Source organism: Monodon monoceros, unplaced genomic scaffold (assembly GCF_005190385.1).
Source record: "Monodon monoceros isolate NGI ecotype Baffin Bay Population unplaced genomic scaffold, NGI_Narwhal_1 Super_Scaffold_12, whole genome shotgun sequence".
NCBI classification, from domain to species: domain Eukaryota; kingdom Metazoa; phylum Chordata; class Mammalia; order Artiodactyla; family Monodontidae; genus Monodon; species Monodon monoceros.
In genome coordinates, this window is record NW_021703768.1 from 146,808,416 (window position 1) to 146,834,241 (window position 25,826).

The 25,826-nt window shown below is 40.2% G+C and overlaps 2 protein-coding genes across 6 annotated transcripts in view; one reads left to right on the plus strand and one right to left on the minus strand.

Annotated features, from left to right (window-relative positions):
- Nucleotides 1-415: 415 nt before the first annotated feature.
- On the plus strand, nucleotides 416-10,793 carry EFCAB9 (EF-hand calcium binding domain 9). 2 transcript variants are annotated; one of them, XM_029218388.1, is made up of 5 exons: nucleotides 416-1,185; nucleotides 3,973-4,121; nucleotides 4,907-5,083; nucleotides 5,835-5,939; nucleotides 9,176-10,793. In XM_029218388.1, exons 1-5 carry the CDS (start codon nucleotides 1,050-1,052, stop codon nucleotides 9,203-9,205), a joined length of 597 nt encoding a protein of 198 aa, XP_029074221.1. In that variant the 5' UTR covers nucleotides 416-1,049; the 3' UTR covers nucleotides 9,206-10,793. The 2 variants fall into 2 exon arrangements, with proteins under 2 accessions (XP_029074221.1, XP_029074220.1); XM_029218387.1 differs by lacking the exon at nucleotides 9,176-10,793 and having other exon boundaries at nucleotides 5,835-6,020.
- Nucleotides 10,794-10,955: 162 nt separating this feature from the next.
- UBTD2 (ubiquitin domain containing 2) overlaps nucleotides 10,956-25,826 on the minus strand; it is a 55,822-nt gene continuing 40,951 nt past the window's right edge. For all 4 annotated transcript variants that reach the window (XM_029218386.1, XM_029218384.1, XM_029218385.1 and 1 more), the window contains exon 3: nucleotides 10,956-11,776. In XM_029218386.1, the coding sequence (XP_029074219.1) occupies nucleotides 11,379-11,776 (398 nt within the window). In that variant the 3' untranslated portion in view covers nucleotides 10,956-11,378. The remainder of the gene's footprint in view (nucleotides 11,777-25,826) is intronic.

The window sequence follows — 25,826 nt, forward strand, 5'->3', positions numbered from 1 at the left end:
GAAGATAATCTTTCTTCTCTGATTGCCTTTAAAATCTTTGTCTTTGGTATAATGCAGTTTCACTCTGATGTGTACATATATGTATTTCTTCTTATCTCAACTACTTAGGACTTCAGTCTTTTGAGAGGGAATATAGCATAGCTATTAAAAAGCAGTGATTATTGCCAGACTAGGTTCACATGCTGACTTCACTACTAATTAGCTTAGTGACTTTAGGAAAATTACTTAACTTTTCTGAGCCTTTTTAAAAAACTTTTTATTGATACAGTTCATGTACAATATTATACAAGTTACAGGCGTACAACATAGTGGTTCACAATTTTTAAAGGTTATAATCTATTTATAGTCATTATAAAATACTGGCTAGGGAATTCCCTGGCGGTCCCGTGGTTAGGACTTTGCGCTTTCACTGCCAACGGTGCGGGTTCAATCCCTGGTCCAGGAACTAAGATCCCTCGTGCAATGGGGCATGGCCAAAAAACATATATATATTGGCTATATTTGCTGTACAATATATCCTTGTTGTTTATTTATTTTATACGCAATAGACTGTAACTTGAGCCTGTTTCTTAATCTGTTAAATAGGTATAATAATCTCTACCTCATAGGATTGTATGATTAATCTTTGGACTAAATGAGCTAATACAGTAATACACTTACAACAGTGTAACATGTTACTATGTAACATGTAGTTATGTAACTGTTCACCTTGATAATGATGATGAGCACAGTCTGTGGGCGGGTGTCTTTCATGGGTTTTGGAAAATTCTCAACCATTTTTTTTTTGGCTGCTCCGAGTGGCTTGTGGGATCTTATTTCCCCAACCAGGGCTTGAACCCGGGCCACGGCAGTGAAAGCACTGAGTCCTAACCACTGGACCACCAGGGAATTCCCACAATTTTAATTTTTTTATTGACTGTTTCCTATGATGCTTTGACGTAGGAAGACCTTTATTACCAGAGCTTCCCTCTATCCAACATTCTAATTCTGAGGCAGGATTCTCTCTTCTACTTCAGGTTGCCAGAGTCTTCGGCTTAAAGGGCACCATAATGAAACTGAAGCAAGGATCGTTTCTGTGGTACCTCTATCTGGATAAACTATATTGCTTATTATCCGTGAGAAATGTGAAGGCTTTGGTGGAGTATTTTCACCTTCTTGATGTGCACCGCAAGAAAACCTTGAATGGTTAGTACTTTCAAAAATGCTTCCTCTGGGTCATTACCTGGTTTTTAACGAATGTGCAGGAAAATTTATAGAACCAGAAACTATTTCATTAATGTATATATTATATCTTCTAAATGAAGCACAGAGAAAAACTGCCAACTGGGACTTGAAGGCTGTTCTGTGAGGAGGATAAAATTGCAGGCTCTGGGGTTAGGTCCTCCACCCATTATTCCTTGGTGATTTGGAGAACAACATCATCCTCTTTTAAGTCTCATTTTCCTCATCTGTAAGTGAGGCTTCTAATAATGGAGTCCATCTCACAGTTGGAAAAAAAAGATAAATGAGATAATGCATGGAAAATGCTTAGCATGGTGCCTGGCACACTGTAAGGATTTAATAAATGTTCCTTATTATTACAACTATTCCTGGGGACTGAGCCCCACTCAGGCATTAACCCTCAAGACTCCCTTAGCAAGACTTCTCGTCTATCGAATGGGAGGTTTGAATCAGGTGATCTGCAAGATCGCTTCTAATTCTTGGTAATTGTGAGTGACCAGAAAATGCTGATGATCTTGACCCTGCCTCTGAGTGCACAAACTAATAGAAGACCAATTAAAACACTTTAGGTTTTCTTTAAAAAATATTTATTTATTTATATATATTTTTGGCTGCATCGGGTCTTAGTTGTGGCAGGCGGGCACTTTCATTGCGGTGCGCAGGCTCTTCATTGCCGCATGTGGGCTTCTCTCTAGTTGTGGCGCGCAGGCTCAGTAGTTGTGGCGCACAGGCTTAGTTGCCCCACAGCATGTGGGATCTTAGTTCCCAGACCAGGGATCGAACCCGTGTCCCATGCATTGGAAGGCGGATTCTTAACCACTGGACCACCAGGGAAGTCCCCTAGGTTTTTTTTGTTTGTCTGTTTTGTTTTCAGGACTGGGTATAAATAAGGTGTCCGACTCATTGTGACCTGAGAGAGATGTCATTTATCAATAAGGAGTTTCTTCCATAAAGATATTTTAAAGAGTTCATTCAATCTTTATAAAATAATAAAAAGATACTTTAATTTTCTCATACTTTCATGCCTCCAGTTTACACACAGTATGTCACCAAATCTTCACAATAACCCAGTCCTAGATAAAGCAACTGTAGGACGCCTAGATGTAAACAGAAGATCTGGGACCAAAACCCAAAGCCCACACTCTTAGTCTCACCAGCGTTTGCTGAGCAGAGTCTGATCTCCCTGGTAACTAAATCACTCCCTGGTGATGCGATACCCAAGAGATAAAGTCATACTTGTGTCTTCTGGTCACCAAGGGACTGGATGGTGACCTGAAAGGGAGAAGGCATAGCCTTGAGTTTTGCCTTCCAGGGAGATAGTGACTTAAAGCCTTGGAGACTTGAGTGGGCCAGAGCCAGCCGATTGAAAAACAGTATTTGTTTAGTAACTACTAAGTCTCACAATAAAACATTTCTCAAGGAGCAAACATCATGGTGTTTACACATGGTGTGTTGTTCCCAAGTGCTCGTACCTGGTTGGACTCATACCTGGTGGGACGTGGGGAAGGAACATCAAGAGGCCATCAGAAACCCCCAGATCATGACATTGTGACGACTGGTTTCACTGTGCACTTAGCCAGCTTCAGCCAGGACTCCAAACCACACAGATGTGCTTTACGGATTTAGTGGAGCCATGTCTTGTGCAGGAGGTAGTCTCTGTAATCAATGGGCAAGGAGAAATCACATGTAGACAAAGTTACACTTGAAAATCCCTGAAATCCCCTGGGTGATTTGTACATACAACCTGTACAGCCATGTGTCGCTGTGTAAACGTATCACCATGTTTGTTTCTTCCATCTAACACTCCCTGAGATAGATGATTAGTGAGTGGAATTTCAGGCAAATACTTTCCCTGTCCTTTATTTTTTTCTCTGATTGTATATGACTGTATGTGCATTAACTAATGTGCAAAAGATATGGCTTCACTGTGGCAAGAGCAAGGCTGTGGAGTCAGACGGACCACATCTGAATCCCAGCTCTGCCACTCAAAGTGTGGTCCACTGACCAGCAGCTGCCGCATCGCTTGGGAGCTTAAGAATGCAGACTCAGTCCCATGCCAGAGTTCCTAATCAGAACTGGTGCTTTTACAAGATCCTCAAGTGATTGGTATGCCTATTATAGCTCAAGAAGCCCTGAGATTAGTTACTACCTGAGGCTTATTGTAAAAGGCTGTGTAGGGTTGTCAGGGTTCAGTGACATGTGGCACTTAGAGTGCCCAGCGTCTAAGATGCTCAGTGATAGCTCTTTTCCCCCATCACCGAATGCATTTGCTTTATGTAAAGCATGAGGAAAAGTGATACTTTTACAGAAGAGGAATGATTTTAAAAATTTCTCGTTTTAATTCTCTCAAGTGAAAGGCCCAGGTGAAATGTCAGCTTTTCCAAGAATGTGTCATAGGCCCCCAGTGAGAATTAAACTCTTCCTTCTATGTACCAGGAGCACTTTGAGACTTTTATTGGTTATGTATACACATCTGTCTGCTCCGTCGAGCGTGTAGGCTGGGCTCAGGAACCAAGCCCTATCCACTGTCTCCTTCTCCACAAGTCCAGGTACAGTGCTTTTCCACACAGCTCAAGGGCAACTGAGGTTTGAGAAATTGTGGGAGGTATAGTGGCAAAGCCGGAAACAAAATATTATCATTACCATGGCCAGGTCAACAAGCTTCCAACATGACAACCATTTATGTGGTTCCCAGATGTTTAACATTTTGGAACCGTTTCAGAATAATCCATCTCATCTCCTTACCAACAGATGTGCTATTCTACCACTTCCTTCATCACGTGACTGACCTGAAACGGAACCAGATCACAATTGTGTTTAACATGCTGGACTGGAATGCTGTGGGCGAGATTGGTTTTGACCAGTTCTACATGTTGGTTTGCATACTGCTGGCACAGGAGGCAAGTAACGAGTCAGGCTCTGTGGAGCAGAGGGGGCACAGCTTGGCTGCTGCCACCATTTTGCTAAAGGTAGCACCGAATTAAGAGTGCATCAGAATTTTTCTTTTCACTTGAACCAGGAAGAAACAAAATGGTGGGAGAACTACTTTTGGTACCTAAATGGCCCACCTATAACCTAGGAGTTTCCAAAGGTTATCCAGCCTCCCTCCCACATTGCCTTTATAAAGAACAAATCTCATCCTGTCACATCCCTCCTTGGCATGCCCTTCCTTGCCCCTTCTAGCTGGTGGGTCTTAAAATCATCACCAGTAATCCTAATTGCCTCTCTTCCTCAGTGATCCCTTTTCTCAGAGAACTTTCTGAAGGGGATGAATGATAAAGACAAGACACACTCTTCTTCGGCTTCCCACCTTACCTGGTACACACTCCTAGCGTGTATTTACCTCTTTCCCACTCCTTGAGGAAAGGCACCTTGTGTCAGCATTTTACTGCCAGTGCCACAATTTTCATAAGCAGATTTTCACTGAACATAAGGAAATACATTCTAGTGACTAGAGTTCTGTCTAGCAGAACCAATCACTACAGGTGGCATCAGTCCCCCCTGAATGTAGATGACGCAGCAGGATCTGGTACATCGACCATAGAACCCTTTCAGCCCTGAGCTGCTATGATTCTGCCTTTTGCTTTTAGCTCTCTAGGAAATGGATTAGTGAATATATGAGTCTTGATGTCGCAAGTTTAGAAAGCAGCACCAACAACATGTTTCTGTATTTCTCTCAAAGCAGAACCATTTGGAAGAGCAATTTATTTTCCGCCATTCCCGGCCTGTTTTTGAGCTGCTTGACCTGGATGGGGAGCTGAAAATTGGCCCATCCAACTTCCACATGTACAACTTTCTCTTCAAAATTAAAAAACAGCAACTCAGAGACCTGTACCATGACTTTGACATCACAGGTGACTGTGTAAGTGCAGATCCCTAAAGTGTGGCCCGGCAGCCCCTCTGTACAAAGGTAGAGGACCATGTCCTGCTACCTACACTGGAGACGGGGGAGGAAGAGGGTGGGAAAAACCTACTGGAGCGTGTCATGGCTCTGGGATCATAAAAAACTAAAGAGATATATAGGCCTGTGAGAGAGGACTGAATAACTAAGTGCTATGTCACAGAATGTGGATATAAAATTATAGAAGTTTGGAGAAGGAAATTTTGTTTAGAAGTTCAGTTGAAAGAAGGAAATATATCAATATGGCAGCAGTTGGTCTTAGGGGAAGGGTTTATAGATTTTAATAAGCAGAAAGGAAGAAATTCTTAGATGGGAACACATGAGCTAAATCCCCAGAGAAAACAACTGTGGAGAAGACAGTGGATCCTGCGTATTTAAAGAGGAAGTCCATGTTGACTAGCAAGTGAGAGCTAAGGTTTACGGTTTAAAAAGATGGATTATACTCTGAAGAAGCTCAGATGGCAGCCTGACAGAGTCTGGACTTGATGTAGCAGAAGTAAGAAAGTGACCCTTGGTGCCTTTAGAGTCTACAATAGACTCTCTGTTCCTGGCTCCTAGACTACAATTAGACTACAATTATGTCCTAATTACTGGGCCTCTTTAATAAAGTTTCCAAGGTTTTAAATGAGAAATGATTACAATCCTGCTGTCATCTGAAACAAAGTATCAAAGCCTTCCTGAAATAACTTTTCTTTTTGCCCCCCAACACAAGCGTCTTAATTACAAGGAATTTAAGCTGTTTACTATCTTCTCCATGAACAAATACCAGGAGAGTCAGAAAGCAGTGAAAGAGGAGAAAGCTGTGCCCGAAAAGAAAGTGTCACAAGTTAATGTGAGCCAAAGACAGAGTCTTCTTGGAATAAATCATTTTGAAAGTATAAGTAATTACAATTGTTAACATCTCTAAAAATAAATTTAGAACATCAAAGTAGATATCTTTAAATTGATTTTTACACATGCGGGGTTCAGATAAGCACTCCTCAATCAGCATATCCTTAACTTTAATAACCTTTAGACCTCACAAATGACTCACAGTTATGTAAGTGAAGTAAAAACTTTCTCTTTGTTGACATGTCCCAACTCTGCTGCTGCTTTTCAGATCAACTCTGTCCATTAGGTTCCTGTGTATCCAAATAATTACCAACTCTTACTGGAGCCAAGCAGTCGGAAGGTGGTGCTTTCCTAACATTTGTCACTAGTGGTCCAATACTTTCAGAATTCTAATTCTCCCACTCCTTAGGCTAAAACAAACTTCAAATTGGCAAATGGCGAAATGCCTCCAACCGTAAGGGAAACTGACTTTTAAGGATATGGGGACTGTGTTCTTCCTAGAATTTAAATTACTCTTTGATGAGTTAAGTGCTTAAGCAACTATACCAAATCTACTAGGGTAAAATAATTATTACATGCCCTTGTATAATTCTATTTTTTTGTATAATTAATGCTTTGAATAATTTTTAAGTGTCTTTAGCATGGGATTTGTGAATCCTCCTTGACTACTGTGATGTTAATGATGATAACGACCACTAAGTAAGTACTTGCAATGGGTCACGCAGGGGCTTTAGATGCATGAATTTATCCCCTAACCCTGCGAATGAATTTATCCTCTAACCCTGCGAATTAAGTGTTATCCTCAATTTACAGATGAGGAAATTGAGGTGTCAAGATTAAGAACCTCGGGCTTCCCTGGTGGCGCAGTGGTTGAGAGTCCGCCTGCCGATGCAGGGGACACGGGTTCGTGCCCCGGTTCGGGAAGATCCCACATGCTGCTGAGCGACTGGGCCCGTGAGCCATGGCCGCTGAGCCTGCGTGTCCGGAGCCTGTGCTCTGCAATGGGAGAGGCCACAACAGTGAGAGGCCCGCGTACCGCAAAAAAAAAAAAAAAAAAAAGATTAAGAACCTTACCCAAGGTTCTTAATGACTCACTAGTGGCAGGACCAGAGTTCAAATTCAAGGTCAATTAGACGCTTGTACTGAGAACAAGTGATTTGAGTAACTCACTTCAGTCTTAGCAGATTCTGTTTAAGTTTTAAGCTGGCATTTCACTGGCTCAGAAACCCCTTCTACCTAATGCTAATTACCACATCTCCTTCTACCATAGATTTCTGAGGGACATGTTTGGTGATTAAAGAAATACAGCTCATTTACTATAAACCAAGAATTTCTTAAGGAAATAATATATGCAATATAACTGACCGTAAGGCATTCAGTGAGTTCCAGAGTACTTAATAATCAAAAATCACTTTGTCAATGTGCAACAGACAAGAATACTGCCTAAGACTGTCATTCATAAGTCACACGTAATAACTGAAATCATGTTAATTACTATGAACATTCTCTATATTTACTCTAATAGTCATGAGATTTCGATAACACACTTATGAGTAACGCTTAGCAGCCAAAACTTTTGTCTTCCCCACAATGGTACTACAAAAACTAAATGGAGCTAGCGGGAATCCTCTGGCAGTCCAGCGGTTAGGACTCCATGCTTTTGCTGCTGAGGCCATGGGTTCAATCCCTGATCGGGGAACTAAGATCCCATAACACAAAGTAAAACCACATGACACAGGTTTCCACCTAGACTGTCAAAGATCAGTAAGTTGGTCAAGGACTTCCCTGGTGACGCAGTGGTTAAGAGTCCGCCTGCCAATGCAGGGGGCACGGGTTCGAGCCCTGGTCGAGGAGGATCCCACATGCGGCAGAGCAACTAAGCCCACGTGCCAGAACTACTGAGCCTGCGCTCTGGAGCCCGCGAGCCACAACTACTGAGCCTGAGTGCCACAACAGCTGGGCCTGCACGCCTAGAGCTGGTGCTCCACAGCAAGAGAAGCCACCGCAATGAGAAGCCTGCACACCGCCACTAAGAGTAGCCCCCGCTCACCACAACTAGAGAAAGCCGGTGCGCAGCAACAAAGACCCAATGCAGCCAAAAATAAATAAATAAATAAATTTATGGAGAAAAAAAAAGTTGGTCAAAATATAGGAAAATAAGAGCAGTCATATTGCTATAGTATTAAATTGGTTAAAATCTATTTGGAGGGCAATTCAGCATCTACTCCCTAAATGTATATACTGTTTGATATAGCAAGGTACATAGACGTAAAGATGTAGCTATACAAAAGGACATTTCACAGTAGCATGGTTTATAGTACCAAAAGACTAGAAACAGCCAGACTGACCTGTGGTACTCCAGACAATGGAATACTACTGCACCTGTAAGAGGAATGAAGCAGATCTAGCTCAACATATATGGAACAATCTCTAAGACTAACCATTTTAGAGAAAAATCAAATGTATAGAATAGCATATGTTATTTATGGAAAAAACAGGGTAGGGCGGGTAAATATACTCACATACACTAAAATAGTGGTTCTCACATTGGGATCCCCAGACTAGTAGCAGCAGCATCACCTGAGAACTTTTAGAAATGCAAATTATTAGACCCCGCTCAGACCTACTAACTCTGAACCTCTGGGGGAAGAGCACAGCAATCTGTGTTTTAATAAGCCTTCCAGGTAATTCTGATGCATGCTGAAGTTTGAGAACCACTGTGGCAGAGCATCTTTAAAGATATCCAGAAAACTGGGAACAGCTGTTACCTCTGGGGAGAAGAAATGGGATAGGAAGAAAAGGCATCTTCAGAGAGACTCTTCACTTCGGTATGTTTGGATTTTTTTTCCCATGTGTATGTATCACTTATTTTAAATAAAAATTAACAATCAAAGCCTACCACTTTGATCCAAAATGGATAAAGAAATGAGCTCAGTGCTTCTGAAAAACTGAATTATGGGTTTTGGTTTACAGCATGATTCTTAAAAGAAAAAAACAACAACCTATTTGAGACCAAGATTTCAATGCAGCAAATAAAGTATATCTATAAATGACCATGTATGGTTTGACACAGTAGAGCCTAAGTTTGGTAGTAATGAACTTGTTAGTTACTGAGCTGGGAGGTTTTAAAAAGGAGAAAAACCTTTTTAGAGGTTTTTTTTTTTTTATCAGAATGAAGCAGATTACCCTTATTGTGGAGAGTAATAATAATTAAAAACCCAGAATAAAGGCAAAGACAAAGAGAAAAATTGAACTTTTTTTTTAAAAAAAGCACAAAAACCCTACATACTAAAATTGTACACATCAAGTATTGGTCCAATCTTATATCAATCTATTTACAATTAAACAGCACCATGGTTTTCTCACCTAGGTTAGTTAAATGCCCAGAAAATTGTTAATTCAAAGTACACGTTCCTTTAAAATAAAATAAACTATTAAGAGAGCTCCAATCCTCAACAAAAAAAACTACCAACTATAGATTATTATATCACCAAATTTACTTAAGAAAAATAGATTTGAACACTTTTTTTGTCCTCCAGTTGACAAACTTTGAGAGATGTTGCTGTTCAATGTGACACACAAATTAATAAGGAAACATTTTGATGACAGGGGCATTATATTGAAATACCCTCGCATATCTCCACCTCCATATATAAAAATACTCCTTTGGAATTAATGCTGCTGTTGCCTCTTAAATTTAGATTCAATTATCAGTAAACCTAAATTAAATGTAGCCACAATCTTTAAAATGATTGCATGAAAAAGAGAAGCAGTTAAAGCTCTCAGAAACATGATATGTTACAATTATAGATATTATGTGCAATCAGGCTATAGGAAATTTAATAGTATTTTAAACATTACATTTAAACTAGTTTCATTTTGCCATTAAAATTAATAATGGTGCTTCACATCCAAAATACATGTGAAGGTTTGATTATTTCTCATTTGAGAACAAGGTAAGTGCCTTCTTGCCTCTACTTTTCCGTCTCATGGATTCTCAGCGGTTCAGAAATCACTTGGTAGCCCCCTTCTCACTTATGGGACCAACCTTGAAAAGGCTCCAAATTAAATATAATCCTTGGCAGCTTTGTTCCAGTCCTAGTACAGAAGAGTCAGGTTATCTCACCAAATTTTTCAGTCCTCTAATATAATCTGCAGATGCTTCTTAATTTGCCTCTTTGCTAGGAAAGATGAGAGAGAAAAATTCTCATCCACCACAACTACAGGTAACAGTGAACTATGGAAAGCACTAAAGTATAAAGCAACGTATCAACGTTTGGTCTCACTGTCGATGTTTAAGTGATGTCAGTAAATATTTCACTCTAGCAAATTATGAGTTGAAATTTTTTCTAAAAGATTGAAGACAGGCACAATTCTCCCAGGCACAGACAGAATGGGTTTTCCTTACACCCTTCCTGCAAACTGGGGGAGAAGAGATAATTACTTTATTATCCTACAGTAGGAACAGCTGTACTTGATTCCATGCATTCCCTGGGATTCCCCTGAATCCCTGGAATGATTCAAGTACATTCCCAGCTGTACTTGATTCCATGCATATCCATGCATTTGGGGGCACAGTCAGCTCTGAAAAGTTCTAAGCAGAGTAGGTAGATCAATGAAGGTTTTACATAGTAGTGTCCTTCTAAGCCTGGATATGAAACAGCTTCATTATACAGACATTTCAAAATACCTATCTATGCAGCAAGAGAACAATAGACTTTTCAACTAAGTTATCAGTTGAAAGTCAGAGATCTGAATGCACTGACTAAATTATTGCCTAGTGTTCCAGAAAGGTGCCTGCCACCAACGTGCTGGAAGGCACCAAAATTTAGTGTGAATGTAAACAACGAGCTCAACATATGGGGATGGGGAAAGCAATATTGAAACACAATTTGCCAGTCTATACTCCTTTACGGCTAAATATCAATTGAGCAAGGAATTAAGACCAGAAAAGAAGAGGACCTCAAGTACTGCTCTTTTCAGTTTCCATTTTAAAAAGCTCAAGTTTTATAACTGTTATTGATGATTTCTGGAAATTGTATTTATTTTTTAAGAATTCTATATTCACAGGTGCTTGGTGCTGTTCTGCATGGATGCAATGTTCTATTTACAGTCCAAATCATTTAAATACAGCCATTATATAGTTGTTGGGTATTTTAAAATAAATGGTTATCTATTTCTTAACTGCCTCTTGAATTAGAAACTGTAATTACATGAGTCTCAAAGGCTGGCTCTTTGTGTTTTATTAATTATTTTCGTTGGTCTCCATCACAGATGGAAGTTTTCACTGGTAATTCCTCAGAACTAAATCCATTCATAAGGAATTCAGATCAGTGAAAATAAATTTCACGCCATAGAGTAGGAAATGATAACAACAACAATAAAAAGGAGCAGGAGGGATCTAGGGACAGCCAGCAGGACCAGTTCAGTTCTCAACTGGTGTTGGGTTTTGCAAAGGTTGGCTCATTATAACCTGTACAACATAGTCCTTTGGGATCTTCAGCTCTTCCAACTTCATTTTGTCGGTGAGAGGTCTGCCAGAAAAGAACCACCGCTGACTAGCCGGTTCCACTCCTTCTGCTGCATGTAGCCGCCTCTTCATGTGGTACACTGTGTCTGTGCTGCGGACCACAAGTTTGAGGTCCTTGCCGGTGGAAAGGCGCAAACGGAGCTGAGATTCATACCCCGAATTGGGTGGTGGCTCAGGAATATCCAGAGTCTCTATGTCGCTCTTTTCCTCTATCATGTTGATTGGTGGTGCCAAGCAGTAGACTGGAAGCTGATACCTATTCCCCAGTTCATCATAGCACTCTGTAAGTGCACCTTAAGAAAGAGAAGATATGAAAAAGAGTTTAATCTAAATGAATGCATTTTTCTTTACATCTTGCAAAATGCTCAAACATCTCATTGGCGTGCCACTGTAGAGAAAAAAATGTAAAATAAGGCCAATCTCTGTCAGTGATCATCAATAATCATTATCAAGACCCATGACCAGGGCTTCCCTGGTGGCGCAGTGGTTGAGAGTCCGCCTCCCGATGCAGGGGACGTGGGTTCGTGCCCCGGTACGGGAAGATCCCATATGCCGCGGAGCGGCTGGGCCCGTGAGCCATGGCCGCTGAGCCTGCGTGTCCGGAGCCTGTGCTCCGCAACAGGAGAGGCCCATGTACCGAAAAAAAAAAAAAAAAAAAAAGTAAAAGAAAGCACACAAAATTCCAATTTACTAATATTATCAATGCTTAGACCAAATTAATGGGAGATGCCAATTACATTGGGATATCTTTTTAGGAAATGAATCAGCTAACCTTAAAAAAAAAAAAGGCAAAAACCCCAGATCCCTAAGCTCAATTCTCCACAACACAGTGTTCCAGAGTGGTTCTCTTAGTGCCTAGACTTCCTAAGTTGAAGTACTTGGCCGGAAGTCCTCAGTCCAAAGAGATCACAAACCAGAGATGACAAGCTTACCAGCTGCCATTGTCTCATGGCTTATGTATGGATCTCATTAGCACAACTACCACAGAAATGACTGAGGTGTTTTATTTAACCCAAATTAGTCAATCTGTTACAGAGAAGCTTTGAGTTAAAAAGGAAGAACAAAAGAGGCATGAGGTTTATAACTGGCTAGCTCAGGGGAGGGGGAAAAAAGTGTTTATGGTTTAAAAGAAGGTATTCATGGTTAATTTCTTTATAAAGTATAAACCATTGTAATTACCAGAGCTTCCCTTGGGGAACTTGAAAGCATACTTAATGAATGTTTTATTTTAAGGTTATTCATAATGTGTCTTTTGCTCAAACTGGAACATTTAATGTCAGCTGATTATCAATTTGGACAAAAACCAAAAATATCTACCATATTCAGAACACTCATACACAGGCTAATGAATATGGGGCATGGACACTGAGAAATGGTTACCAATGAACAAATGACTTAATAAACTGATCTCCATCAATAGGCTGAAAATCCAAAGCATCCCAAATGAGACTGGAACAGTCACCAATCCACCAAGGGTTGAACTGGGCCTGCTTTCTAAGTTACATAAGATGGGCTGGGGTGAGAACTCAGGCACCAAGCATTAATACACGCGAATCTCCCCTTTCCTCTGTATTTAAAAATAATGTTCAGCCTCTGTGTTATTCACTAATCTGAACACTGCTATGACTGTAGAAATAGATATGCTTCAAGCCCAGTTGTGATCACCAGCAATTCCCTACACTAGTAACCATCACACTGCAGTATAAATATTATTTATAAATAGTCAGTTGTGCAAACTTCACTGTTTATATACTTGATATAGCCTTGTCCTAAGGCAAAGAAACCTCAGTGCCTTTCAGGTGGGCTGACCATTAGGAAAACTAGCAAAGAGAAGGTGGAGAGTTCACTACAGACTCATCATCTCTCTCAGGAAAATACCTTCAGATATATATCCCATTGATACTGGGGCGTCAGTAATGTCAGCCTGATAGGAACAAGAACATATACATTTACATAACTGTTCGGCTAGAAAAACATTCTCTAAGAGAGGCACCATTCTAAATCATTACCTTTGGAATCAGGAAACCAAGATGATATTCCCAGCCTTGTTATTAACTAGGTGTACAACCTTGAGCAATGTTCTTTAACCTGTAATACTTCTCTCAATTAGCAAAATGAGGCAGGATAAAAAAGACCTCTAACGTGATTTCCAGGTTTGCACATGCTGCTTCATCTTCATGCACCACAAGAGATAGAAAATAAAAGTGCAAACCAAAGCTGTCAAACTACAGGCAGAACAATGTCTTGACCGAAAGACAGCCTATATTTTTAGCCTCTCTAGAAACCAGGACGAGAGGTGCCACGGCAGCCTCTAGCGCAGTGCTGAAACAGTAGTGCATGCCAAGCTTAAAACAAATGTACAGTCTAACCGGCACTCTGGCTCTTCCTAGAGCTGAATGCTCACTCTTTCATCACAATAGAAAGCTGAGTCTTTCCCCTTCTGCCCTTCAGCCCAGCAAGTCAGGGGTTCAGTTTTCAGACTCAAATGGCTGAGAATAAAAACTCCATTAAAGAGGTACAGCTGAAGATGGCATATCTTCTTATTCTAGCTCAGGCAGCCTCCCATCTACGAGGCTGGAAATCAGCTATCCAGACTCTATTGCTTAGAAGCTCCCATATTCCAATATTTTGGGGAAAGGTAACTTGCAATTTATTTAACATGAAGTTTCCTGGTTTATTCCTTTCCTCACTCCTACCAGTCAAACTATACTGTAATCTGAGTTATAAATATGCTCTAGTTTTAGATTAAACAAAAAACTAAATAGGGGAAGAATTCAGGCCATGAAGTCAAACATGATTTAATTACATTTTTAGGCTGCAGTTTTATGGGTTACCCTATGCCCAAATTAAATATCTGGGATCATAAAGTATCAATAAAAATAATCAATATAGCCCAGAGCTGAATATTACCCCAAAATTACCTATTCAGAGCAAAATGACTCCTCTGCAGGCTCAAACTCTTTTGAATAATATACTCCTAAATCTTCCACCACTCTATGGCCCCATATCTCTTTATTAAAGAAAAAACTGCTCTGCTAATAGGGTCTCTAATCACACAATCTCTTTAGGACTTCATAAAGATCACTAGAAAACAATTCTCGCATTCCAGAGTTGCTGCATGAACACTTACTAAACACCTAGAAGTGTGTAGGATATGTCACTGGCACTAAGTAGAGAAGGTTACAAGAGAGCCAAGACTGTCCTTGACCCCCAGGAGCTTATAATCAAGGTGAGCAGACACAGCATACCCACCAAAGATTTAAATACAAATTGACACTGAAAATCAAACATAGGAGCTGAGATATCACACAACAGAAATGTGACTAGAGTTGGTAGAGCCAAGAAGGAAAAATTCTGTAGAAATAGTGTGTTCTGGGCATGACACAGAATACAAGTGTAGGGCATCCCAAGAAATACGAATGATATGGAAACAAGAATTAGTACGAGAGGGACTTCCCTGGTGGTGCAGTGGTTAAGACTCCGCGCTCCCAATGCAGGGGGCCCGGTTCAATCCCTGGCCAGGGAACTAGATCCCACATGCTGCAACTAAGAGTTTGCATGCCACAACTGAGGAGCCCTCGAGCCACAACTAAGGAGCCCGCTTGCCCCAACTAAGGAACCCGCTTGCTGCAACTAAGACCCAGTGCAACCAAATAAATAAATATTTTTTTAAAAGAAGAATTAGTACAAGATAAGTAGGGGATAACAAGTGGCTCTGCTGAGGTGGAATACACAATCAATGGTATGAAATTACTAAACAGAGAGCAATAGTGAAAACCTGATAGGAGGGTTCAGGAGTTTAGACTTAATACCCTAGGAAATTTCTAGAGGAGGCTAGTATAGGTACATGTGGCTAATATAGGTCCATGAGTCATTCATCCAACAAATATTGAGTGCCTACTATATGCCAAGCAATGTTTCAGGTGCTAGGGTTATGCTAGTGAAGAAGACAAAGCCTAAAGATTATTTTATTATTTGCATGAAGGGAGAGTGACTGACTGGAATCAGGGGGCCCTGCTAAAATGACTGGCTGACTAACAATGCAAAGAAATGGATCTGAGAGAACTGGTGGTAAGGGGCGAGACCTAATGATAGGTTAGGAAAGGAATCACCTAACCAGGAAATAAGAGTGACAGAGAATTTAGGGTTACAAGATTCTCTGCTTGGATTCTTTCTTTGTTTTTAATTTACTTATTTATGTATTTATTTTTGGCTGCGTTGGGTCTTCGTTGCTGCGCGCGGGTTTTGTCTAGTTGTGGCAAGCGGAGGCTACTCTTCGTTGCGGTGTGCAGGCTTCTCATTGCGGTGGCTTCTCTTGTTGCGGAGCACAGGCTCTAGGCGTGCAGGCTTCAGTAGTTGTGGCACACAGTCTCAGTAGTTGTGGCTTGCAGGCTCTAGAGCGCTGGCTCAGTAGTTGTGACACACGGGCTTAGCTGTCTGCGGCATGTGGGGTCTTCCTGGACCAGGGATCGAACCCATGTCCCCTGCACTGGCAGGCAGATTCTCAACCACTGCGCCCCCAGGGAAGCCCTCTGCTTGGATTCTTAACTGCTTCAGGTTCAGGGAGATACTTCAATTGAGTTATCTGAAGGTAACTGAAGAAGCATATTGGGAAAAGGGTAAAAGCAGTTTGTAGAGTAATAATCTCAAATGTGTAAGTTTAAACATAAAAGCAAACACTTAAAAGAGGGCTTACTAGCTCTGTCTAAGCACTTTACATACATTAACACTTAATCCTCACAACAGCCCTCTAAGGTAAGTCTATCATACTCATTTTACAAATGGGAAAATTGAAGAAGAGAGAGGTAGCTTGCCCAGGGTCAGAGATAGTTAAGTAACACAGTAAAATAATCTGATTCCTGAAGAAGTCAATGTGTAACACAGGGATAAGGCTATAGGGCTTGTGACAGCTCTACGAGACTCCCAGGTTAATGATATGGTTAAGGAGAGGAAGAAATGTGCTTGGAAAAAGGCAGAGGACAAATACCAGAGGGATGAAGAACCAAATGTGAATCACAAGGAGCAAGAAACCAACACTCCAAATGCAGCCCAACAATACGTTTGCCAGTGATGTTAGTGACAGGTCAAAGAAGCATCTGGAAGATGAGGCAAAAGAAAGTGTTGACTAAGAAGCTTCAGTGCTGCGAAGCCACCACATGTAGTGACAAAATGGACCTATTACTATCACTGTCTCATCTATGATATTTAAGAGCAATGTGTAAAAAACAGGGCATGGTTAGAAGAGAGTTTTGCTTAAAGAAACACTGTATTTAAACACAGAAGGGAAGGAACCACTCTAAAAGTTGATAACATAAGGATTTTTTTACGTTTCCAAAAATCACTCCTAGCTATGTTTGCATATGCAATTTACAAAAGGCTTTTAATCATCACCCACTGGCCACTGACGGTGCAGTTCATCTAATAATTCTTCACTAGCTCTAAAGACATTCTAGCCAGGCTTGCTTAGATTGTTCACCTAAGTACTTGTCTTTTTTTCCCCTTCTCCTCAAAAACCCATTATAGGCCTCACTCAAGTCCTAGCAGAGACAGATGGCCACCGGGATAAATGACTGCCAGGCCACTGCTTCCACAGGTCAGGAAGCCCTGAAAGCTCCCCAGGGTAGGAAGAAAGCTGCCAAGACTACCTTCTGTTCTGATTTCATACATAATTTTTTTTTTTTTTTTTTTTTTTTTTTTGTGGTACGCGGGCCTCTCACTGCTGTGGCCTCTCCCGTTGCGGAGCACAGGCTCCGGACGTGCAGGCTCAGCAGCCATGTCTCACAGGCCTAGCTGCTCCGCGGCATGTGGGATCTTCCCGGACTGGGACACGAACCCATGTCCCCTGCATCGGCAGGCGGACTCTCAACCACTGCGCCACCAGGGAAGCCCCATACATAATTTTTTGAAGTTGTTTTTATTTATCTTCTATCTAGATGACCGGCTCAGATGTTCTATTTTCCTTGGTCAACACTTTTCTATGGCTGTTTTTAATTAGGCTTCAAAATATTTCACAAGAAACTTATAAAGACTAAATTATATACCAAATAATAAAAATAGCTTTACTAAATGCCAGAATGTCTAACACTTTACTCTTTCTCAAGTAGCTTTCAGGTTAAAAAGAAAGACGTCTTTTTAAGCATTCGAAGGCCTCACTGGTTTTCCCTGTATGTTCACTCCTGCAAGACTGCAGCTCAGTCTTAAAATTTTTACCACGTGAGACTTGCAGAGCTACATGAACAAATCTGCAAAAGTTAAAAATAAATTTTTATGTAAGGAAACTTTTGAGGATATTAAAATGTTACCTTGATTGTAGTGATGGTTTCATGGGTGTTCACATGTCAAAGCTAACCAAACTGCACACTTTAAATATGTGCTGTTTAGTGTTCTTCAATATACCTCAACAGAGTTGAAAACATTTAATATTTAAAACATACTAGCAATCTGATGTAGAAAACGGTCCTCCCAAAATTAATTAAGAAATTAGGAAAGCAATATCCTAGAACTGCAAGGCTTTTGTCACATTGGGGGTTTCTTCCAAGGATGAGAAAAGACGTCTTTATTCTCGACTTCACTTTTCTAACTGATCCAGAAGGCGTGAACTCTTCATAAAACATGACTTCCTAAGACAACAGAAGACCTAAACACTTAAGTGAGTTGGACACAGCTAAAAAGGAAAAGAACACTGAAATAACAGAAAGAATGGGAAGGAAAGAAAGAGTGGGTTAGACCTATGATTCAGGCAGCCCACTGTTGAGCCTGACAGAGGAATAGAAGACTGGAGAAGCAGTAAATGTGATAGAAGGAACAGTGGCTTTGGAGCCATCACACCCAAATTTTAATTTGAATCCTAATCTTGGACATATTCAGTCTGTTTCCTCAAGGACTATACTATCTACCTCACAAAGTAGTTGTAAGGATTAAATAATAAAACACATGCAAAATTGACTAGTACATATAATGTCAGTTCCCTTCTCATACAAGTTTTAAATCTCAGAACCAGACTTACGGAGGAGAGCTCACCAATAGCAATATCACAAAGGATCAAAGTTTCATAATGTTTGAGCCCACTGCTTTACGCTTCATGGGGTCCTTTACAAACCTCACAATAATGTCAAAAGGGCCATCGAAATTACCCTTCATCCAGGTGTTATGAGCCATCTTTCAGGACTAACAAATTACAGGCTCTCTCATGCAAACACTTTGCTGGGAATTATATTAAGCTTATGTCTGATAGTCAGGCTTTAGGAGAAGCAGGTTCAGTTGTCTCATTCCACCAAATTAGCTATTAAGACTGGGATTCAGAAGTACCAAGTCTATCATCTCTTCTAGCAAGCACAGGTGAAAAGTGGCTTAGTTTGGATGTATTACCAAAGTCTTACGATGGTTAGACCATGATTAAGAGCTTGTGTAACATTTGGCCACATTTCTAACGGGACACTGATCTTTAATTCCAACTCTTTAAAAGGAACAGAGGAACAGACCAGCAGCACTCAGGCACTGGTTTATTTAGCTGACCTGGCTTTACAGAAGTGGAAGTCGGTGCAGTACACTTCCTGGGACCACATCAGAAACCCTGCTTTCCGTCCACCCCCACCACCCAGAATGGCAAAGAAAGGAGGTCTTCTTCAGAGACAAGCCTACTGACTCAGGGACAAACTCCCACCTCAGCTATTTTAGGCCCTTTGCTGCTCTACCTGAAGAAAAAGGGTGACAGCAGCCGAGGAGTGGATAAAGCTACACTGTGTAACTCCAAATCATTTTTGTTTCGTTGAGGATAGAGAGAGGAAAAGGATATAACATTTAATTTATGATTAGTCAGTCATCAGATCCTTTATTAAGGCCCCATTTCATTTCTAAACACAAGTCTGGTAAAAATCCTCTGTCTCTCATGTATGTACAATTTTCATGCTTTCGTTCTGAAGCTTTATGTTCATGAATTAAGTTTATTAAATGACAAATTCTTATAGGGACCTTTAAAGGAATCAGAATTCATGGCTTGCTTTTTTTTTAATTAATTTATTTTATTTATTTATTTTTGGCTGCGTTGGGTCTTCGTTGCTGTGTGCGGGCTTTCTCTAGTTGTGGTGAGCGGGGGCTACTCTTCGTCTCGGTGTACGGGCTTCTTGCGGTGGCTTCTCTTGTTGCAGAGCACAGGCTCTAAGCGCCCGGGCTTCAGGAGTTGTGGCTCGCAGGCTCTAGAGCGTAGGCTCAGTAGTTGTGGCGCACGGACTTAGCTGCTCCACAGCATGTGGGATCTTCCCGGACCAGGGCTCGAAGCCGTGTCCCCTGCATTGGCAGGCAGATTCTTAACCACTGCACCACCAGGGAAGCCCCATGGCTTGCTTCTGAATGGGCGTCTAACACACTTAAAGGAAAGAGAAACAAGGCCTACACATATGCATTTCCTATCTGTCCATGTCTGAGAGAATTCACTTGTTTCTCTTTAGTATTAATAGAAGTATATCATTTTAAAGTATTTTAGGGACTTCCCTGGTGGCGCAGTGGTTAAGAATCTGCCTGCCAATGCAGGGGACACGGGTTCGAGCCCTGGTCCAGGAAGATCCCACATGCCATGGAGCAACTAAGCGCGTGCACCACAACTACTGAGCCTGCGCTCTAGAGCCTGCAAGCCACAACTGCTGAAGCCTGTGCGCCTAGAGCCCGTGCTCCACAACAAGAGAAGCCACTGCAATGAGAAGCACGCACACCGCAACGAAGAGTAGCACCGGCTCACTGCAACTAGAGATAGCCTGCAAGTAGCAGCGAAGACCCAATATAGCCAAAGATAAACAAATAAAATAAATAAATTTATAAAAAAACAAAGTATTCTATATAGTGTGGGAGAGAACTAAAATGGTACACATGGAATTAACATTGAAAATTACTCATGTAGTACCTTTACAGAAAACACAGATGAAATGTCTTGACCCTGTAACTTAGTTGCTTTAGTTACCGTTAGATCTAGGACTTGAGTTCAAAACCCAATTTCATGACTTCTACCTCGGAAAAATAATGTAACTTCCCTGTGCTTCAGTTTTCTCATCTGTTTAAAATGGGGACTGTTGTAGGTGATTATCACAGGCATGAGAATTAAATAACATCAATTCAAAACATGAACTGATAGTATTCTGTTATTTCTGATTCTCAGACCAGGAGTTCTTTTCATCACGTTGGCTTCCTATACACAGAAATGCTCTATTTATGCTATTTATAAGTGCCTTAGTTTTAAACAACTTAAACTGCATTATACATAATTTAATTTATTCACATTTGATATATTCTGAGATAAGAAAGACCAGGAAAAAGAAAAAAAAATTCTGGGCAACTCCTTTCTCACCTGTATTTTGAAGGTGACTAAAAAATAAAGGTTTTTCAAGAATTACTATTTTCTACCTCGCATATCCTGAAGAATGAGGAAGGACAAAAGAAAATGGCCTTCAAAAGTCCAACTGAGGGCTTCCCTGGTGGCGCAGTGGTTGAGAGTCCGCCTGCCGATGCAAGGGACGTGGGTTCGTGCCCCGGTCCGGGAAGATCCCACATGCTGCGGAGTAGCTGGGCCCGTGAGCTGTGGCCGCTGAGCCTGCGCGTTCGGAGCCTGTGCTCCACAACAGGAGAGGCCACAACAGTGAGAGGCCCGCGTACCGCAAAAAAAAAAAAAAAAAAGTCCAACTGAATGGGTAATAGTGAGCAGCTACTCCTCCTATACAGGGGAGATTAAGAAGGGAGCTTTTACACGTGAATTGCAAGGAGATGGAAAACACATTAATTGTAGATGCTAAAGAAATAAACAACAACCTTTCTAGAAAATTGGAAGGTAGGGAAAGGAGTAGGCAATTTTAAAAATCTTTTTAAATCTTCTGAATAATAATTTTAAAAAAGCATTAAACCCTCCTCTTTACCAGATAAACAGATACTGTTTCTGAACGAGCTCTCACCGAAAATATCTGAATAGCCACTATGAACCAGACTCTGTGAAATATGAAAATAAAAACCACCTTCTTTTCACCATGTTTATGCTAATTTGGGCATGCCATTTAATCTATAAGCTGGTTTCACGGGCAAAACACTGTATTTAGGAATGTTTTTAGGAATTTCAGGTAGTGACAAAACAGCACTCAATTAGAAAAAGGAAATAAGCTCTTTAAGAAATTTAAGACCATGAGTAAAAAATGCTGTGTAAATAATGAAAACTAAAGCTCTTCTAGGATGGGGAGGCTGTGGAAAAGAAGTAGCAGACATTAGAATCACGGAGGGAGCTTTTTCCACAATAGTACACTATTACACATGTCCACATCATCCTCTACCTGAGTCACAATTTCCGAAGTGAAAATATACATTCATATGTAAAATCCCCAGGTAGTTATGACACCAACTTCCCTCTTAAAAATCCCTACTGCCATTTGAGAATAACAAACTAAAGACTTCTCACAGATATTAATAGAGGAAGATAATTAAAGAGCACAGAATTATTTTGTGCTTGGACAGGCAGGAATATAATAAATATATCCTGCTGACTGAACACATTAATTATCAAGGGAACCACTATAAGAGAAAGAAAAGAAAGAGAAAATATGGGGAAAAGGGTTTTTTGTTGTTTCCTTGAAACAACAGAAAAGGTAACTATCATCACAAGAAAAAAGGCCATTGACAAATACATAATTTTTATGCATAAAACACTGACACTAAATACAATTTAAATCAAAAAGGGCATAATCCTTGCTTACTTTGAGCATACAATCTAAAATAACAGACAACACAGATACAAACAACACTTACAAAGACATTTTCATATGGTTTTCAAGCTTTAAAGAACTTTATATATAAAGTTAAATATATATAATATTTATACTGGGAAGATAATATGAATAAGGTTGAGATAACAAAAAGATTATGGGAAGAGAAGAGAGGATGAGGTGAAAACAAAAAAGGAGATTTTTGGAAGAAAACTTAGAAAGGAGTGTATATCCTAGGATCTCTTCAGGCTGTCAATCTATGATTAGTTCAGTAATCTTATGGGTAATACTGACAGACAGAGATGAAGGGGATGGGCATGGATCAGGTGTGAGATGATGCTAAACTAACAATGTCCTCACTGCTAGGTGTCTAATTAATAAATCTACTACTGGGCTTCCCTGGTGGCACAGTGGTTAAGGATCTGCCTGCCAAGGCAGGGGACACGGGTTCGAGCCCTGGTCTGGGAAGATCCCACATGCCGCAGAGCAGCTAAGCCCATGTGCCACAACTACTGAACTTGCGCTGTAGAGCCCACAAGCCACAACTGCTGAAGCCTGGGTGCCTAGAGCCCATGCTCTGCAACAAGAGAAGCCACCGCAATGAGAAGCCCGCTCACCACAACTAGAGAAAGCCCGCACATGGCAACAAAGACCAAACACAGCCAAAAATAAATAAATAAAATAAAAATTTTAAATAAATAAATCTGCCACTATTGTTGCTATTGAATCAACATAACCTCAAAATTCCATTAGGCATATGCCCAAAAGAAGGGTATCCTAAAAGCAAAAGAAACATGTTACCAGTAGACAGTACATCCAGAAAATGACTGAAATCTATAATTTAGGTGCAAGGAATTTACTTGTTAATGTCAGAGTTCAAGAAATACAATCCTTGAGAGGGCAGACAGCAGAGGCAAGAAGAACTACAATCCTGCAGCCTGTGGAACTAAAACCACATTCACAGAAAGATAGATGAGATGAAAAGACAAAGGGCTATGTACCAGATGAAGGAACAAGATAAAACCCCAGAAAAAGAACTAAATGAAGTGGAGCTAGGCAACCTTCCAGAAAAAGAATTCAGAATAATGACAGTGAAGATGATCCAGGACCTCGTAAAAAGAATGGAGGCAAAGATCGAGAAGATGCAAGAAATGTTTAACAAAGACCTAGAAGAATTAAAGAACAAACAAACAGAGATGTACAATACAATAACTGAAATGAAAAATATACTAGAAGGAATGAATAGCAGAATAACTGAGGCAGAAAAACGGATAAGTGACCTGGAAGACAGAATGGTGGAATTCACTGCTGCGGAACAGAATAAAGAAAAAAGAATGAAAAGAAATGAAGACAGCCTAAGAGACCTCTGGGACAACATTAAACATAACAACATTCGCATTATACGGGTCCCAGAAGGAGAAGAGAGAAAGAAAGGACCCTCACACCAATCAGAATGGGCATCATCAGAAAATCTACAAACAACAAATGCTGGAGAGGTTGTGGAGAAAAGGGAACCCTCTTGCACCGCTGGTGGGAATGTAAATTGATACAGCCACTATGGAGAACAGTATGGAGGGTCCTTAAAAAGCTAAAAATAGAATTACCATATGACCCAGGAATCCCACTACTGGGCATATACCCAGAGAAAACCATAATTCAAAAAGACACATGCACCCCAATGTTCACTGAAGCACTATTTACAATAGCCAGGACATGGAAGCAACCTAAATGCCCATCGACAGACGAATGGATAAAGAAGATGTGGTACATGTATACAATGGAATATTACTCAGCCATAAAAAGGAACGAAATTGGGTCATTTGTAGAGACGTGGATGGATCTAGAGACTGTCATACAGAGTGAAGTTAAGTCAGAAAGAGAAAAATAAATATCGTATATTAACGCATATACGTGGAACCTAGAAAAATGGTACAGATGAACTGGTTTGCAGGGCAGAAATTAAGACACAGATGTAGAGAACAGACGTATGGACACCAAGGGGGGAAAGTGGTGGGTGGGCGGTGGTGGTGGTGGTGGGATGAACTGGGAGATTGGGATTGACATGTATACACTAATATGTATAAAATGGATAACTAATGAGAACCTGCTGTATAAAAAAATAAATAAAATTCAAAAAAAAAGATACAATCATCAGCACTACTATTTATTAAGTGTTTTTTGGACTATGGTAAGCAATTTACATGTTTTATAATCACATTTAATCAATACGACCACCCTACAACGTAGGTACTTACAATCCATATTTTACAGGTGAGAGAAATGAAGCTTACAGAAAAGAAGCAATTTGCCCAAAGGCACATAGCTATAAGTAATACAGTAGAGGCAGGAAGTAAGGCTAGGTCTGATACCAAAGCCTGAGCTAAACAAGAGCTAAAGCCTATGCAATATTTTAAACTCAAAATATGAAGTACTTTGGGATGGTTAGGGTTTAATACAACAAAATGTATCCAAAGTAAAATTTCAATTACGCAATTACACCTAAAAGATGGAAGGGATTTCACCAATACCAGTGAGGTGTAGGTAAAAACATATAACTAAATAGCTAAGTTATAAACTAATGGTGAGTTAGAGTACCTGACGAAATATAATTAAAAAGTCCACCCAAGAAACATTATTGATAAGTTTCAGATATGAACAAGGGAAATCAATCAAGGGTACCAATGACAATAATATTAATACACATAAAGTTATTACAGAGCTTTCAAAGAGGAAAGCTTGAGGAAAGTCAATTTGATTCTTTCACGCTAAAGCAGAAAATATTCCTTAAACATAGAGGGGACGAGTTGAGGCTCATCCAATATTCTCAAATTTCCAAGAATAATTCTCCCCAGTCTGTTGGTTGGTGGGGCTGCCAGGATCATTACTTTGCGGTTCACACAGATAAACAGAAATGAGGGACTTGAGTTTTTAGAGATCTGAGCCCGTTTCTAATAGGATATGCATAGGTCCCTACCTTAAATGTAACAGAGCTGTTATGCCTCCATGAACTTGTAAACAAGGCCATAATTAACAGAACAAAATTAGATTTTCCCATAGGTAACTATGACAGGTACAAAGTAAGGAAGTCAAAGTTCCAAGGTTCTGGGCCTTGGGCTCCTAAATCACAGATAAACACCACCCCCACCCCACTCGTGGGCCTGTACAGATACCAATATATTCTGCTTTTAAAATATAGGATGTAAGCAGTAAAAAGAGATGGATGATAAAACTAACTGTAAAGGAAGGCCCTTCCCTTTATATTATATAAAGGTAGTATTTGAAGACAAATTATAGAACTAAGAAAGGTAATGGAACAAGGTGATGTCCACTCCAGTCATGTAAGAAGTAAAGAATTCAGAGACTATCCATGAAAATAGGGACTAAAGAGTCATACTAAAACTGCATTCTATTATAAACTTTTCAAATGTAGGACAGATTATTTTTACACCTGCGTAGAAAAAGTGATCTATATATAGTGATCTATATATATAGGGTGCTCAATGTTATTAACCCAAGCCCATCCTAATAAGGTTTTATTACTAAAGAACAGAACAGCTATGGAATATATATTTTTAAAAGTTTCTTGGAAGCACAATTAATTCGGAAAATT

Coding starts and splice junctions, on each gene's coding strand:
- EFCAB9 (XM_029218387.1), top strand. CDS start 1,050: ATGAAACTGAAGCAAGGATCGTTTCTGTGGTACCTCTATCTGGATAAA. Junction 4,122..4,906: donor GCATACTGCTGGCACAGGAG/GCAAGTAACGAG, acceptor CTCTCAAAGCAG/AACCATTTGGAAGAGCAATT. Junction 5,084..5,834: donor TTGACATCACAGGTGACTGT/GTAAGTGCAGAT, acceptor CCCCAACACAAG/CGTCTTAATTACAAGGAATT.